This window comes from Chiloscyllium plagiosum, chromosome 19 (genome assembly GCF_004010195.1).
Source record: "Chiloscyllium plagiosum isolate BGI_BamShark_2017 chromosome 19, ASM401019v2, whole genome shotgun sequence".
Classification (NCBI taxonomy): Eukaryota; Metazoa; Chordata; class Chondrichthyes; order Orectolobiformes; family Hemiscylliidae; genus Chiloscyllium; species Chiloscyllium plagiosum.
In genome coordinates this window covers 30,214,478-30,231,206 of record NC_057728.1, presented here as the reverse complement: position 1 = coordinate 30,231,206, position 16,729 = coordinate 30,214,478, and the positions used below count along the sequence as shown (strand labels likewise).

Genomic DNA, 16,729 nt, shown 5'->3' with positions numbered 1-16,729 from the left:
ACCTTAGACTGTCACCCCAGTAATACAATCTGGGCCCCTTTTTGATCTTTAACCACTCCAGGCCTGTTGCCAAGCAAAGTTCAGAACAGGTCACAGGGACCCTCTATTTTACCTTGAATTATGAACACAGTTCCAAAATCTCCCAAGATCCATGCACGGCAGCAATTTCTGAAACTGGAAGTCAGTGCCTTTATTAGCACCAGTGTGTCAGTTGCTGTTCGTGGACATTCTGAGTTTGCAGAAAACCGTGCTAATTATCATTGATCATTACAATGCTAGTTGTCTACAACTGAATTCGTGAAAGCACAGGTGATGTTCTTGGGACATAACATCAATCATGGAAGGTTGACCCCACAGAACGCAAAGGCGAAGGCCATTGAGGAATTTCCACGACCAACCTCGAAGAAAGAGGTGCTTTGATTCTTAGCACTCAGCGGATTCTATCAGAAGTTTGTTCCAAACTTCAGCAGTGTAGTGCCACCGTTAACCAATTTGCTGAAGAAGAACACAAAGTTTCGGTGGACAGAACAATGCTAGGAGGCATTTGACCATTTGAAATCAATATTAACCACTACACCAGTTTTAGCTACATCAAACTTTTTAAAACCTTTTAAAGTTGCCATCGATGCTAGTGACAGGGGTTGGAGCTGTACTCCTACAGGAAGGTGAGGATGGGATTGAACTGCCAGTTGGTTACTTTTCAAAGAAGATCAACAACCACCAGATGAAATACTCCATGATTGAAAAAAAAACTATTGAGTTTGGTACTGGCCTAACACCATTTTAATGTGTATATCACGAACAATGCATCTGAGATGGTTGTGTACGCACATCACAATCCGCTTACGTCCTTAGAACACTTTAAAGACAAAAATATGAGACTATTTCATTGGAGTCTTATCTTACAGACTTTTAGTTTAAAAATTGTACATGTTGTGGGTCGTTTATATAAGTTATTGGTATGTTAGGGTAATGTGTTTAAACGTAAGTAAAAAACAAAGAAGCCATCTTTTCATTATGACGTTTCATTTTTTTCTTAAGGGGTGGATATTATTGAGGTGTAGAAGTGCACTGAAACTTTAAGAGAGTTAAAAGCTAGCAGAAGTACCTGACAGCACCAAGTGTTCTGAACAAGCTAAAATGTAACCTTTTGGTCCAACAGCTAGAGTAGCTGGTTGCTTGGAGACAAAAAAACAATTTCGAATTAGACCAATCAATTTAAAATGTACCCCGAAAAATACCAAACTCCGATCAAGTTTGAATTTAGTATATTGACAATACTAAAGCCAATGACACAATCTGATGCTTTGGGGTATAGGATTGGGAAAGCTTGAACAGTTGAGGGAGAACTGCCAAAAGACCAACAGGTGTATGCTGCCAGTAAGAACTCTCTGAGAGGGACCTGTCTAGAGAAGGAGTTTGCACAGAGAAAAAAATATCAACACTGACCTGGAGAGCAAATCTACAGAGGAAGAAATAAAAGGGAAGATTCGATAGCTGTCGGTTTTTGAAATTTGAATTTTTGGTAAATCTTAATTGAGGATTTTATTGGACTAGTATTATAGAAGGGGACGTAAAAGATAGCTTAGAGGAAGAAGTTGTAAAGAGTTAATTATTTGCTGTTATGTTTTAAGAAAGAAAGTTTTTACTTTAAATAGTTCTTGGCCTCTCAAATTTAAATTAAGCAGGAGGGTTAACCTCATGTCGTAACACTACAGATCTCCTGATCCTAGGAGAAAGTGAGGACTGCAGATGCTGGAGATCAGAGTCGAGAGTGTGGTGCTGGATCCCCCAAAAGGATCCTTCCACATCCAACAGAAATTTACCTGTACCTCTACCAATGTCATCTACTGTATCCATTGCACCCGATGTGGTCTCCTCTACATCGGGGAGACAGGATGCCTATTTGCGGATTGTTTCAGAGAACATATCCGGAACACTTGCACCAACCAACCTCACACACTGTGGCTGAACATTCAACTGCCCTCCTGCTCTGTCAAAGACATGCAGGTCCTGGACCTCTGCCATTTCCAAACCCTTACCATCCAGTGCCTGGAGGAAGAACGCCTCATATTCCGCCTTGGGGGCCCTCCAACTACACAGGATTCATGTGGACTTCAACAGTTTCCTCATCTTTCCCCCCCATTATCCTAATCCCATGCCTCCAACTCAGCACCACCCTCCTGAACTGTCAATCACCTTTTCCATCTATCCACTCCATCCTCCTCTCCAACCTATCACCTTCTCCCTCACCTTCAGCTACCTATTGCACTCTCAGCTACCTTTACCCCACCCCTGCCACAACCCCCCCTCCCATTTGTCTCTCAGCCCCCTGGCCCACAAGCCTCGTTCCTGATGAAGGGCTTATGCCTGAAACATTGATTCTCCTGCTCCTCGGATGCTGCCTGACCTGCTGTGCTTTTCTAGCACCGCACTCTCGATTCAGACTTCCTGATACACTGGGTAAATGGGTGATGTAAAGTGTAAATTTGAAGAACAGAGAAGCACTTGGAACAAAAATGCGAATATGATGTGAAATTTGAATTTTCACATATTATTTGAGATTCTGTGCTTTTCACACTGTATTTGGGAGTTTTCTGGAGCAATATATATTAAAGCCTGCATGGCAACAAAATATATTTTCTGATGAGCATCATAACAGAATCAGATTGTGGTGAGACACACCTGTGGAGTACTGACGATAACATGATTGAATTTATTGCTAGGTTTGAGAATCAGAAAACTGGGGTTCTAAATTTAATGGAAGGTGAATTTTGAAGGGATGAGAAAAGAATTAAGAACGGTAAACGGAGTTGAACAGCTGATAAATTGACAGGCAGAAGTGCAATGTACTATTGCTGAAAGGTTAAAGCTCTGTTTCTGTCATGAAGGTCAACAGCAAAAGGTTAGAGACAATATCAATCTTTTATATAGTGGCTTTCACAACACCAGACATTAAGTACTTCATAGCGACAAGTTGTATAGACATTGCTGTAGTGCAGGAAATTGGTAAAATTCGAAACAACTGCAGATGCTGTAAATCGGAAACAAAACAGAAGTTGCTGGTAAAGTTCAGATCTGGCAACATCTGCTTAAGAGAAATCAAAGGTAACATTTTAGGTCTGGTGACGCATTCTGAGGAAGGGTCACCAGACCAAAACATAACTTTGATTTCTCTGCACAGATGCTGCCATACCTACTGAGCTTATCCAGCAGTTTCTGTTTTTTGTAGGAAATTGGTAGCCAATTCGTCTGTAACAAGCTTCCTCAAACAACCTTGTAATAATTGCTTCATAATCCCTGTTTGACTAACAAAAAGCTTGTACAAATATAGGGGAAAGTGGCTGATCTCTCATTTTATTACAGTATGTGTGATTCCCTTTTAAATTGTGTATTTCCCATCCAATATATATCTTGGGCAGTATCCAAATTATATTGGTGTGTGCAAACAATTTTGCCACATATTCTGTAAAATCCCATTTAAAGTTAGAGAGCAATTTAAAAAGAAACTACAAATGGGCACCAGGAAAATGTGAGGTACAAATAGGCCATCATGTTAATATACTAGATTGATACACTAAACTTGTCATTAATTGAAGGGAAGTTATAACTTTCATAGCTTTCATGGCTAACAGTTCATAGATCTTTTGAAAATGGAACAAAAGATGTGTTCTGTCTGAATTCAATAAATGCAAATTTCAAAATACTTAATGGGTGGAATTTGTTGAACTGCAGTATCTGTATGTCATACTTTGTTTATCCCTATAAACATTTCCTCTCCCAGGTGGTGGGAGGTAAAGTGAAGAAACCTGGAAAGCGAGGACGTAAACCAGCTAAAATTGATTTAAAGGCAAAGCTTGAGAGAAGTCGCCAGAGTGCCAGAGAATGCAGAGCAAGAAAGAAATTGCGATATCAGTACTTGGAAGAGCTTGTGTCTAGAAGAGAGAGAGCAATCTGTGCTCTGAGGGAAGAGCTAGAGATGGTAAGTTACAGTGTTGATGACTAGCATTGTTATGATGAAGCATGAGGAACATGGTTTGGCCTTTGAAGTAACTTTTTTTGTTTTATTAATCCTGCCCATATTTCTAAAGCTGGTTAGTCCTCAGAAGATTCTTGAAAATTTCTGTTTGTCAGGTTTCATCACTTTTTGGTAAAACTTGAAGCATTGTTTTGGCAACATTTTTAGACTATTCCTTCTGGGCTGCTTCTTTACATGTAATATTTTGCTGTCCTGAACTGATAAGTTCCTGTATCTGTACTTACAATTGTATTTGGAATGATTTCAGTGGATACTGCCAGCTGAATTTTTTGAGAGCTCTTAAGTAGACACACAGGACTTTGGTCTGCACCTGTATTTGAAGTCCACACTGGTGTCTTTTTATTTTGTAGTACAAGCAGTGGTGCACAGCAATGGACCAGGGAAAAATACCATCAGAAATAAAAGCACTACTCACAGGGGATGAGCAAAGTAAAGCACAGCAGACTGTGAACAAACAAGGAAAAGCAAGAACTGAAGGAAGTGCCAATTTGGTCTGTAAGTATTTTACATTAATTACTTGAATTAAGTCCTTTTAAACATGTGGTGTTAAACACTAGCATAACAAGTTTATTAGATTAGGTATCAGTCATGACTCAGTGACTCTGATTCAGATGGTTGAATACTTAAGTTGTTCTTCACTAATCTAGACTAACATTAATGCAATACCAGTGATACGCTGTTAGAAATGAGAAGGTGCTGTACTTTGGGATGCTGGCCTTTCATCCAGTTTTACAATGCTGTCTGGGATTTTGGTTAATATTTAACCCTCAACTAACAACAAATTAGCAATGGTACAACAGATTACCTATTATTATCATGTTACCGTTTGTGACATCTTTTTGTATTTGGAAAGGCAAGGACTGATTAGGGATAGTCAACATGGCTTTGTGTGTGGGAAATCATGTCTCACAAACTTGATTGTTACTTCTTCAAAAAAACTCAGAGGATTGATGAGGGCAGAGCGGTAGATGTGATCTATGTGGACTTTAGTAAGGCGTTCAACAAGGTTCCCCATGGGAGACTGGTTAGCAAGGTTAGATCTCACAGAATAAAGGGAGAACTAGCCATTTGGGTACAGAACTGGCTCAAAGGTAGAAGACAGAGGGTGGTGGTGGAGGGTTGTTTTTCAGACTGGAGGCCTGTGACCAGTGGAGTGCCACAAGAATCGGTGCTGGGTCCTCTACTTTTTGTCATTTATATAAATAATTTGGATGCAAGCATAAGAGGTATAGTTACTAAGTTTGCAGATTACACCAAAATTGGAGATCTAGTGGACAGTGAAGAAGTTTACAACAGGATCTTGATCAGATGGGCCAATGGGCCGAGAAGTGGCAGATGGAGTTTAATTCAGATAAATGTGAGGTGCTGCGTCGGAGGCTGAGGGGAGACCTTATAGAGGTTTACAAAATTATGAGGGGTATGGATAGGGTAAATAGGCAAAGTCTTTTCCCTGGGGTGGGTGAGTCCAGAACTAGAGGGCATAGGTTTAGGGTGAGAGGAGAAAGATATAAAAGGGACCTAAGCGGCAACTTTTTCACACACAGGGTGGTACGTGTATGGAATGCGCTGCCTGAGGAAGTGGTGGAGGCTGGTACAATAGCAACATTTAAAAGGCATTTGGATGTGTATATGAATAGGAAGGGTTTGGAAGGATATGGGCCGGGTGCTGGCAGATGGAACTAGATTGGGTTGGGATATCTAGTCGGCATGGACGGGTGGACCGAAAGGTCTTTTTCCAAGCTATGCATCACTATGACTCTATGTGCACATATCAGTTGCCATATTTCATATATTGCTGCAGTAACCCTCGGCTAATGTTCTGGAGATATGAGTTTGGATCCCACTATGCAGATGGTGAAATTTGAATTCAACAAAAAAAACTGAAATAAGAAGCTCGCAAAATAGCAACCATGAGGGAGCGTATCCTCCAGTCAACATTGCATGAAGCAGTTCGGGCAGAATGTCCTGCTTCCTGGTCAGTGGGAGATAAACAAATTGTAGGCAAATTTCATAAAAGCGTCAAAATAATAGTGTAATAATATTATGTAATTTCATCTTACTAACGTATAATTTGAATAGACCGATTGTGAAAGGCTTGGAAAGGGTGGAATTATTAAAATGTGTCCAGGAGAGCTTTTTAAGTCCTACAAGAAAGGGAATGGCATTGGACCTAATTTTACGGAATGAAGGCAAGCAAGTAGTACTTTGATGATAGTGACCATAATTCAGAAAGTATTGAGATAATTATGGATGTGGACAAAGATGGACTAGAAATGTTTGTTCTGAATTGGAACAAGGTCAATATTAATATAGACAAGATTTGGCCAAAGTGGGGAACAGCTACTTGCAGGAAACTTCATATCAGAGCTGTGGGAGACATTCAAAAGAGTAGTTGTGAGAGTGCAGTGCCAGTATGTTCATAAAAGGTGAAGGGTGGGACCAACTAGAACCCTGGATGTGAAGGGGCACACAGATTGGATAAGGAAAAAAAGAAAGCTTATGGTGGATACCAAAGGCTGAAAACCGTGGATGTCCTAGAGGAATATAGTAACGACAGGGAGCTGCTTAAAAAAGAAATTTAGGAGAGCAAAGAGAAAACATGAAAAACACTAGCGGATAACATAAAGACAATCCAAAGGTACTTATAAGTATATTAGGAGCAACAGAATAACTAAGGAAAGAGTAGGATTCTTTTGGACCAAGGTCCAAAGGTGCATGTGGAACTGGTAGGTATGCCTTGGGTTTTACATTTGTATTTTGCATCTGTATTCATGTAGAGAAGGATGATGTTAGTATGGAATACAGGGAGGGTGACTGTGATGTACTTGAATGAATTAATATGACAGAGGAGACATTATCAGCAGTTTTAACAGGCTTGAATGTGGATAACTCCATAGGCATAGAGGAGATGTATCCTAAGCTGCTATGTGAGTTAAGGGAGGAGATTGCAGGGGCTCTGACATTAATCTTGAAATCCTCTTTGGCCACTGGAGGAATGTGAAAGGACTGGAGGACATTCTTCGAGAAGGATAGTTAGGTTAAACAAGGAAACCACAGACCAGTGAGTCTAACTTCTGTGGTAGGGAAATTATTGGGAAAAATTCTAAAGGACAAAATAAACTTTAACTTAGAGATGGAAGGATTGATCAAGGATACTGAGCATGGCTTTGAAAGGATGGGATCATGTCTAAATTTGATTGAATATTTCAACAAGGTGTCTAGGTGTATAGATAATGGGAGTGCAGTTAATGGACTTCAGTTAGGCTTTGATAAACTCTTTCATGGCAAACCGGTTAAAACACTAAGAGTCCAATTTTGCCAAATCTGTATCATGCCAGATGAACTAATAAATTGAAAAGTCTGCATGCTGAAGTCCTGGACCACAGCTATCTATTAACTAAAATAATCGTTGGTCAAGTCTCTTTCTTAGGCGTTTCGTGTTTTCACCCATGATCAGTCGAGAGTTGATAGGCGGGAGAGTGGTTGAGGATGTGTATAGGAGGTTAGTGTTGGGAGAATAAATTGTTTTTAGGGTTGTAGTGCATATTGATAAGGGCCTATGGAACAGTGGAGATTCAAAGACTTGGGGATTCTAGTGCACTGATCATTACAATTAAACATTTGATACAAAGGTATATTCAAATCTAAAATATATTCAAACCTATATTCCAGCTGTCTTGATGCAAAGGAAGGGGTTCTGCTACATCTGTACATTGATCTAGTTAGATCACATCAGTGCTAATGTGTGCAATTTTCAGTGTGATTATCTTGGAAAATATTAACCTAGGAAGGAGATTTGTAAGTGTGTTACCAGTTCTCCAGTGGTCAAATTTAGAAATAGTACAATATTTTGTGTATTCTGCAATGTAAACATGGGGATGCTCTGATAGGTTTTTAAAAGAAATTATTGGTGCAGATCAAGAGAAGTTCTCATTGTTTGTTGGGGAATTTTGTTCTTGGGAGCATAATCCTACAAACCATAACCAGGAGACAAGTTGGGAAGCATTTCACATAAAGAATGGTAGGATTGTGAAACTCTCCAACAGAAGCTGTAGATGATGGCTCAATTCCTTTTAAGTTTAAGATTGACAGATTTTTTTTGTTAATTAATAGGTGGATAAACGAAGTCAGGGTACAGTTTGGCTCCAGGCTAAATGAAAACCTACTGCTGTTCCTGTATTCTGTTTCCATCGTGGAATTAGTTTGTGTGTAAGGTTATTTACAAACTGCTTCAGTGCATGGAGCTAAGTAGGCATTTCTATTTGTTCTTCACTTAATTTTCCTATTGTTGATACAGGTGCCTGTTGTGTCACTTGCTTACTTGGGATTAGTAAACAGTCAGTAAGTTTGTACACAAATCTAATCCATACAAGTTGTGGGTGGCACGGTGGCACAGTGGTTAGCACTGCTGCCTCAGACCCGGGTTCAATTCCCGCCTCAGGCGACTGACTGTGTGGAGTTTGCACATTCTCCCCGTGTCTGCGTGGGTTTCCTCCGGGTGCTCCGGTTTCCTCCCACAGTCCAAAGATGTGCAGGTGAGGTGAATTGGCCATGCTAAATTGCCCGTAGTGTTAGGTAAGGGTAGGTGAATGTAGGGGTATGGGTGGGTTGCGCTTCGGCGGGTCGGTGTGGACTTGTTGGGCTGAAGGGCCTGTTTCCACACTGTAATGTAATCTAAAAAAAAGTTACAGGAGAGCTCAGCAAAGATATCTAATTATGAGATGGCTGAACATGTGCTGTTTTACATTTTGGTTCTGTAATGAAACTCACCTTAGCTGCATATTCTCTTAGTGATATTGCAACAATACCAGCAAATTCAATTTGTTCCATGTGGCATTAACAAATCGCTAAGTGCAGTAGACACAACCAAGTCAATGGAACTTGACTATGGGCTTTTTGTGGTGCTGAAGACTGGTGTGCCAGACCTAGCTGAGATGTGCTAATACAGCAGTGATGCTGTTTTCTCCTTAACAATGTACAAGTTTCTCATGTATGTACAAAGCCTAAAGGAATACTCATTCACTTATAGCTCTATCAGCTTCTTAATCTTGGTGGAAGGAAAAGCATTGCCTACTCACCATTAAACAGCTTGCTGATGCTTGGTTTAGATTTTCCATAACCATTCAGCAGCTGGCCTTATCACAACTTTAATTCAGAAAATGAAACTTTGCTAAATGTTGGAGGAGATAAGAGAATGTAATTGTTCTCAACGTCAAGGTAACATTTCCCAATGTGACACCAAGTAGCTCAAGCAAAATTAAGTGAGGATTAGGGTTAGTGTTAGGAAGTGTATCTAATGCCAGAGGAGATGATTGAAGTTGTACCAATTAACTAATGATCATACCCATAGGTATTACTGTAGGAGTTTCTTAGAGAAACACTCTCAGCCCAACCATATTTGGCTATCATCTATAATTGTTCTTTAGTCGTAAGGTCAGGAGTGTGGCTGTTCATTAATTTCTCAGCTTCGATTGGCAGCAGTAAGTGGAACCAGGAATGCAATTCAGTTGATTCACAAGTTGGTTAATATAACCTTTCAGAGATAGGATATATATTTCAAAATAATTAAGCGCAAGCAAATGAGATGTAATGAAGTTTCCAGTGTTAGAGATTTTCATAACTATGGAGAATCTGGTTACAAAAATAAGCCTATCAGTCACTGCTAATACTAATCCTTCATTAAGTCACCCATTTCAAAGTCCCTCTTTATAATACGAACAACTGCAAGTATGTCTTGCAATAGCAAATAATTACTGATAAAATAAAAGATAAACGCTTCATTTGTCTAAGATATAATCCCTAGTAATTTATGCTGCAGTATGAGTCCTTCATATTTGTGGAAGTTCTTCTATGACATTATTTCCTAATGGGCTAGATTAATTTATGATATCTGGTTGGCATGGACAAATTGGACCAAAAGGTCTGTTTCCATGCTATATGACTTTGAGTAAACGTAATATTGTTGAAGTTTTTTCACTTATGCTGTCTTCCAATTAATATTGTTTTTTATTACAGAATAACTCTGACATTCTGTTACTTGGAATTGATGATGAGGAAATGATCAAGTGAAAATCTGTATTTGCCAGTTTAAGTGATATTGTGCAGTACTGGTGACTAACCAGAGAAAGAAGCTAAAATCATTCTCAACTGTACCCTTCGGCAAAATTTGAAATATTATGTTCTTTAACAAATGTAGAATAATATTTTATGAATTCAATTTCTGAGTTTCTAATTATGCTGTATATCTGTAAGTAATGTAAATTGAATGTGGGTTACTTTTTATAATTTTTAATGTAAAAAATAGTAAAATAAAAATTGTGATTTAAAAACATTTATGGCACTGCACAATGTTATTTGTTGCCGTTCTTCCTCACAGGTTTTCAAATTTACATGAAAGATGAGGGAAAGAGAATTGTGGCCCATATATTGCTGGGATAGATTAATGAAATATTATTAGAATGAGAATCCAGCTGTTCCACATCTAAGAATGTCATTTTTCACACAAAGCCACTAGTTTTATCTAAAGACACTTATTCTTTTAAGGGAAATAACCATTTTCTATTCAACATTGATGTTCATTTGATCATTAGTTGAACTGCCAGCTGATGTTTGAATCATGTCATGCTTGTATTACATTACTTCACTATATTACTTTTAAGAGGATACTCACAATGTTTTATTCCATCATGATAAGTGTTTCTTCTTAAAATATCAAGAATTTACTCTTACCTAAATACAGCACTCAAGTTCTTTGTTATGAAGTTGCTTGATTCAAAATGAATAATGGGAGAAAGTGAGGACTGCAGATGCTGGAGATCAGAGCTGAAAATGTGTTGCTGGAAAAGCGCAGCAGGTCAGGCAGCATCCAAGGAGCAGGAGAATTGACATTTCAGGCATAAGCCCTTCTTCAGGAATGAGGAAGGTGTGCCAAGCAGGCTAAGATAAAAGGTAGGGAGGAGGGATTTGGGGGAGGGGGCATTCATCCCTTGTGGTTGGAGGGTTCCTAGGTGGAAGATGAGGCGCTCTTCCTCCAGGCGTCATGTTGCCATGGTCTGGCGATGGAGGAGGCCAAGGACCTGCATGTCCTTGGCGGAGTGGGAGGGGGAATTAAAGTGTTCAGCCACGGGGTGGTTGGGTTGGTTAGTGCAGGTGTCCCAGAGGTGTTCTCTGAAATGTTCCGCAAGTAGGTAGCCTGTCTCCCCAATGTAGAGGAGGCCATATCGGGTGCAGCGGATGCAGTAAATGATGTGTGTGGAGGTGCAGGTGAATTTGTGATGGATATGGAAGGATCCCTCATCGCCAGACCATGGCAACACGACGCCTGAAGGAAGAGTGCCTCATCTTACGCCCAGGAGCCCTCCAACCACAAGGGATGAATGCAGAATTCTCCAGCTTCCTCATTTCCCCTCCCCCCACCTTATCTCAGTCCCAACCCTCGGACTCAGCATCGCCTTCTTGACCTGCAATCTTCTTCCTGACCTCTCCGCCCACACCCCCTCTCCGGCCTATCACCCTCATCTTAACCTCCTTCCACCTATTGTATTCCCAACGGCCCTCCCCCCAAGTACCTCCTCCTTACCTTTTATCTTAGCCAGCTTGGCACACCTTCCTCATTGCTGAAGAAGGGCTTATGCCCGAAACATCGATTCTCCTGCTCCTTGGATGCTGCCTGACCTGCTGCGCTTTTCCAGCAACACATTTTTCAGCTCAAAATGAATAATTCAAACTAATTAGTGCAAGTGTATTTTAAATTGTAATTGGCTAACGCCAATTGAGAAATATCAAGTCAGAGACACCCGATGAAGGATAAGCTACAGACTTAACTCTTGGAGGTTGCATTTTGCATTCATTTTATCCAGATAAAACTAGTGTAATCTTTCACAACAGTTGTTATGAATTTCTAGATTTTCTCTGTATTTGCACAATCCCTCTCCAAGCTCATTATATCCATCTTCAATACCCATTAAATTTCTGGCAACCCAACTTTCCTCTAACTCCCATACTAACTAATATTGTTAAAGTTTCTGTCTCCTCTTGAGTATGATCCCTCTCTCCATAAGTCTGCTGCCATCTTCCATCTCTTCAAACTCTATGACTCTTGAATCCTTGCTACAGTGACCCCATCTTCAACCTCCCTTTCCTTACAAGTCCTTGAATGTGCTATTGCCTTTCAAATTGAGGCTCCCTTTCCCAGAGCTCTATGTTTGAATTTCTACAATCAGGTTTTCGTCTCTTCTATAGAACTGAAGCTGCTGTCTTGAAACTGAGTTCCATTCGGTATGATCTTGACAAAAGGGAACTTTTCTACCTGTTCACCTGTCTGCCATCTTTCATAGAGATGGTCACATTATCCCAATCCAATGCCACTCCACTTGGGTGAGTCTACTTGTCTAGTTCCATTATGCAATCATTGTCAAAAGAATCACCTGCAATTGATTTTCTGTTTACTCTTGCAGCATATCTCTGGTTCCCATTTCAAAACATCTGTCCTGAGTTCATCCTATCTGGTGATGCTGTCTGGAAACCATGTCAACTTTCCCACTTGTTTGCTGACTACATACAGGAGGAGAAAGTGAGGTCTGCAGATGCTGGAGATCAAAGTTGAAACTTTATTGCTGGAACAGCACAGCAGGTCAGGCAGCATCCAGGGAACAGGAGATTCGACGTTTCGGGCACAGGCTGAAGAAGGGCCTGTGCCCGAAACGTCGAATCTCCTGTTCCCTGGATGCTGCCTGACCTGCTGTGCTGTTCCAGCAATAAAGTTACTGACTACATACAGCTCTACCTCCGTCTCTTGACCCTTCCATTTATCTCAAATTATCAAAACTGCTTAACCAACATTCAATGTTGAAAGAGTAGAAGTTTCCTCCAATTAGGTACTAGTAAGATTGAAATTATTGTCTTCAAACTCTACTACAAACCTTGTTGATTAACATCTTCCTTGGAGGTTGTCTGAGGCTGAATCAGACTTACGTCTGTTGTAGGAAAAGTTTAGGAAAAGATTATAAGAGATAGGTTTTATAATTATCTAGCAAGCAACAATTTGATTGGAAATAGTCAACATGGATTAGTCAAGGGCAAGTTGTGTCTCTCAAACCTCATTGAGTTTTTTGAGAAGGTGACCAAGCATGTGGATGAGGGGAGGGCAGTTGTTGTGGTGTACATGGAATTCAGTAAAGCCTACGATAACGTTCCACATGGTAGGCTATTGGAGAAAATGTGGAGACATGGAATTGAAGGTGATTTAGCAGTTTGGATTAGGAACTGGCTTTCTGTAAGGAGGCAACGAGTGGTGGTTGATGGAAAATATTCAGTCTGGAGTCCAGTTACTAGTGGTATGCACAAGGATCTGTTTTGGGACCATTGCTGTTTGTCATTTTTATAAATGACTTGGATGCAGGCATAGATGGATGTGTTAGTAAGTTTGCAGATTGTACTAAAGTTGGTTGAGTGGTGGACAGTGTGGAAAGGGCTTTTGCCCGAAAGGTCGATTTTCCTGCTCCTCAGAAATGTTATCACCTTCTAATTCGGAATAAGAAAGTATTCTTGAAGGTTTCCAACTGTAAAATCTTAATTTATCAGTGTCCGTTAACTTATCAGTGTCCTTACAGCAAAGATAGAGCTTGTTATTCTATGGAGAGTTTGCAATTACATGTGTACCATTGCGACAACTGCGAGATTCACCTTTGTAACATCACAATGCTTCCCCTTCTTGAGCTCATTCAGTTGCTGAAACTCTCATGTCTTTGTTAAATCAAATCTATTCCAATGCAGGGCTCACATGTGCCACCCACTATAAACTTAGTCGTTCAGCACTTTGTTGCCTGTATCTCTGCTCTCACCCAGTTCTGTTCACTTATAACCCTTATTTTTTAGCTCCTAGTTCAGTACTGCCTCTTAGAATTCTACCTTTGTTTTCTACCTTTTTCCTGGTTCTGTCATTTCTGCCAGCCATGTAACTCAGCTGTGCTTTTCCAATCTCGGTCTCTAACATTCCCAATTTTAATTACTTCACCTGGACATGCCTTCAGCTTCAAGGTCTTAAGCTCTGGAACATTCTCTCAGTAAATCTCTCCGTCTTATTTATCCTTTAAGATGCACCTTCAAACCTCTTTAAGCAAACCTGATTGGTCAACTGCCCTAATATGTGTGTTAATACACTTTTTCAAAAGACAGTTAACTGCCCTTGCCTAATTTCTCTTCAGTTGAATGGCTGGCTAGATTATTTCAGAGGGCAGTTGAGAGTCAACTACATTTGATGTAAATCTGGAGTCACGTTGGCCAGACTGATATTGAATGTGGTCTGCAAATTCCCTTCACATTTAATACCATATTGATTGAATTAAATTGCTTTGGTTGCAGCTACTTCCACCCCTTTCACTTATGATTGTAGAACCATGTGCAGAGTTGCTGATCAGATGTGCTGCTAGTAAATAATCCATTTTTTTTTTAAGTACAACATCTTGCAGTGACTATGATGAGTGCATTAGCGTTTGTGTAGTCAATTCCATAAAATTTGAGAGAGAATTAAGAAAGACACAAAGGTAAGACAAGAAAAAAAATGCAATTTTACCCTTTTAAATTAATGACAATTTACAACCCAAAGAATTAAACTTCACCTATTCAATTATTTCTGGACAAGAGAGATTGATTGACACATTAATAATTACCACATAGCCTACTTGATTACCATCCTAGATATTTCTAATCAACTTGTTCTGAGATGTTATTACACACCTCTGGAGCAGATGGGATTTGAACTGGGGGTTTCAGGCTCCGGGTCCATTATGATTCACCATTCATAACATGTCTCTCCCTTGCCACAAGTTGCTTTTCACTTTATGCATTCAGAATGGTATGTGTTGTTGAAATGCTGTTATTTCAGCAAACTATAAGCCAGTGTACAGATTAATTTAGTAGAATTACACTGCCTGCCTTTTTACCACAGATTTATGAACTCAGCAATTATAGAACAATTAACATCTGTACCACACACAGATTATTGTGCAGAATCAGCATGCATCTAAATTTTAATGCGCAATAGCTGCAAGTATGACTGTCTCATCGGGTTATGAACATTACATATATAAAATTCCTTGGAAGTGCATTTGAGTGTTTTGGTATCTTCAAAATGGTTCTTCTGGAGTTATGCCACCCATAGTAAAAATTTCAAGCACTTGAAACTATCTGTTGAAGCTGGGCGCAAGTCCCTCGGTTTTATATGCTTACAAATTTGTGTCAGCCTGAACGGATCCTGTATAATACTGTAATTTTTTTTATCACTCATTTGCAAACACAATGTTAATGCATAATCATTGTATCTCTGTCCTGTCAGTTATTTTACCTTATCATTAATTTAACTCTTTGTTCTGTGAAATTTCTTATCTTTACTCTTTTAATCTATAAAATCTTAACAACTTGACATTAAGCAGAAACATGGTCATGTCCACAGTCAACAGAAGAGAATCTTGCATCTCCCAGTAGTAGCGTGATTGATTCCCTGGACCTAAGCTTTGAGGAGTGAGCCACTGTCAATTTGGCATTATGCCTAAGTTAGCAGAGAAGGGTAGTATTGTATACAAAGGTTCAATAAAAATCAGAAATTATTCGAGAGTGGATCATTGTAGAAAATTAAAATAAGGTAAAAATCAGCAATTTCTTTCTTAAAGTCATAGAGATGTACAGCACAGAAACAGACCCTTCAGTCCAACTCGTCCATGCCGACTAGATATCTCAACCTAAATAGTCCCATTTGCCAGGACTTGGCCCATATCGCTCTAGACCCTTCCTATTCATATACCCATCCAGATGCCTTTTAAATGCTGTAATTGTACCAGCCTCTACCACTTCCTCTGGCAGCTCATTCCACACACGTACTACCCTCTGTGAAAACGTTACCCCTTAGGTCCCCTTTTATATCTTTCCCCTCTCACCCTAAACCTATGCCCTCTAATTCCACCCAGGGAAAGGACCATGTCTATTTATCCTATCCACGCTCCTCATGATTTTATAAACCTCTATAAGTTAACCCCTCAGCCTCCAATGCTCCAGGGAAAACAGCCCCAGCCTATTCAGTCTCTCCCTAGTTCAAATCCTCCAATCCTGGCAACATCTTTATAAATCTTTTCTGAACCCTTTCAAGTTTCACAACATCCTTCCGATAGGAAGGAGACCAGAATTGCATGCAGTATTCCAACAGTGATCTAACCACAACATGACCTCCAACTCCTGTACTCAATTCTCTGACCAATAAAGGAAAGCATACCAACTGCATTCTTCACTATCCTATCTACCTATGACTCCACTTTCAAGGAACTATGAATCTTCACTCCAAGGTCTCTTTGTTCAGCAACACTTCCCAGGACCTTACCATTAAGTGTATAAATCCTGCTCTGATTTGCTTTTCCAAAATGCAGTACTCACATTTATTTAAATTAAACTCCATCTGTCACTCTTCAGCCCATTGGCCCATCTGATCAAGATCCCGTGGTAATCTGAGGTAACCTTCTTCACTGTCCACTTCACCTCCAATTTTGGTGTCAACTGCAAACTTAATAACCATACCTCCTATGTTCACATCCAAATGATTTATATAAATGACAAAAAGTAGTGGACCCAGCACCGATCCTTGTGGCACACCACTGGTCTGAGGCCTCCAATCTGAAAAGCAACCCTCTGAAAGTAAAAAGG

General features: G+C 39.9%; 1 protein-coding gene across 1 annotated transcript in view; it reads left to right on the top strand.

Moving 5' to 3' along the window:
- crebl2 (cAMP responsive element binding protein-like 2) overlaps positions 1-10,346 on the top strand; it is a 30,939-nt gene extending 20,593 nt beyond the window's left edge. Inside the window, exons 3-5 of the mRNA XM_043709471.1 lie at positions 3,785-3,982; positions 4,390-4,534; positions 10,055-10,346. Of these exons, the coding sequence (XP_043565406.1) occupies positions 3,785-3,982; positions 4,390-4,534; positions 10,055-10,056 (345 nt within the window). The 3' untranslated portion in view covers positions 10,057-10,346. The remainder of the gene's footprint in view (positions 1-3,784; positions 3,983-4,389; positions 4,535-10,054) is intronic.
- The last annotated feature ends 6,383 nt before the right edge of the window (positions 10,347-16,729 follow it).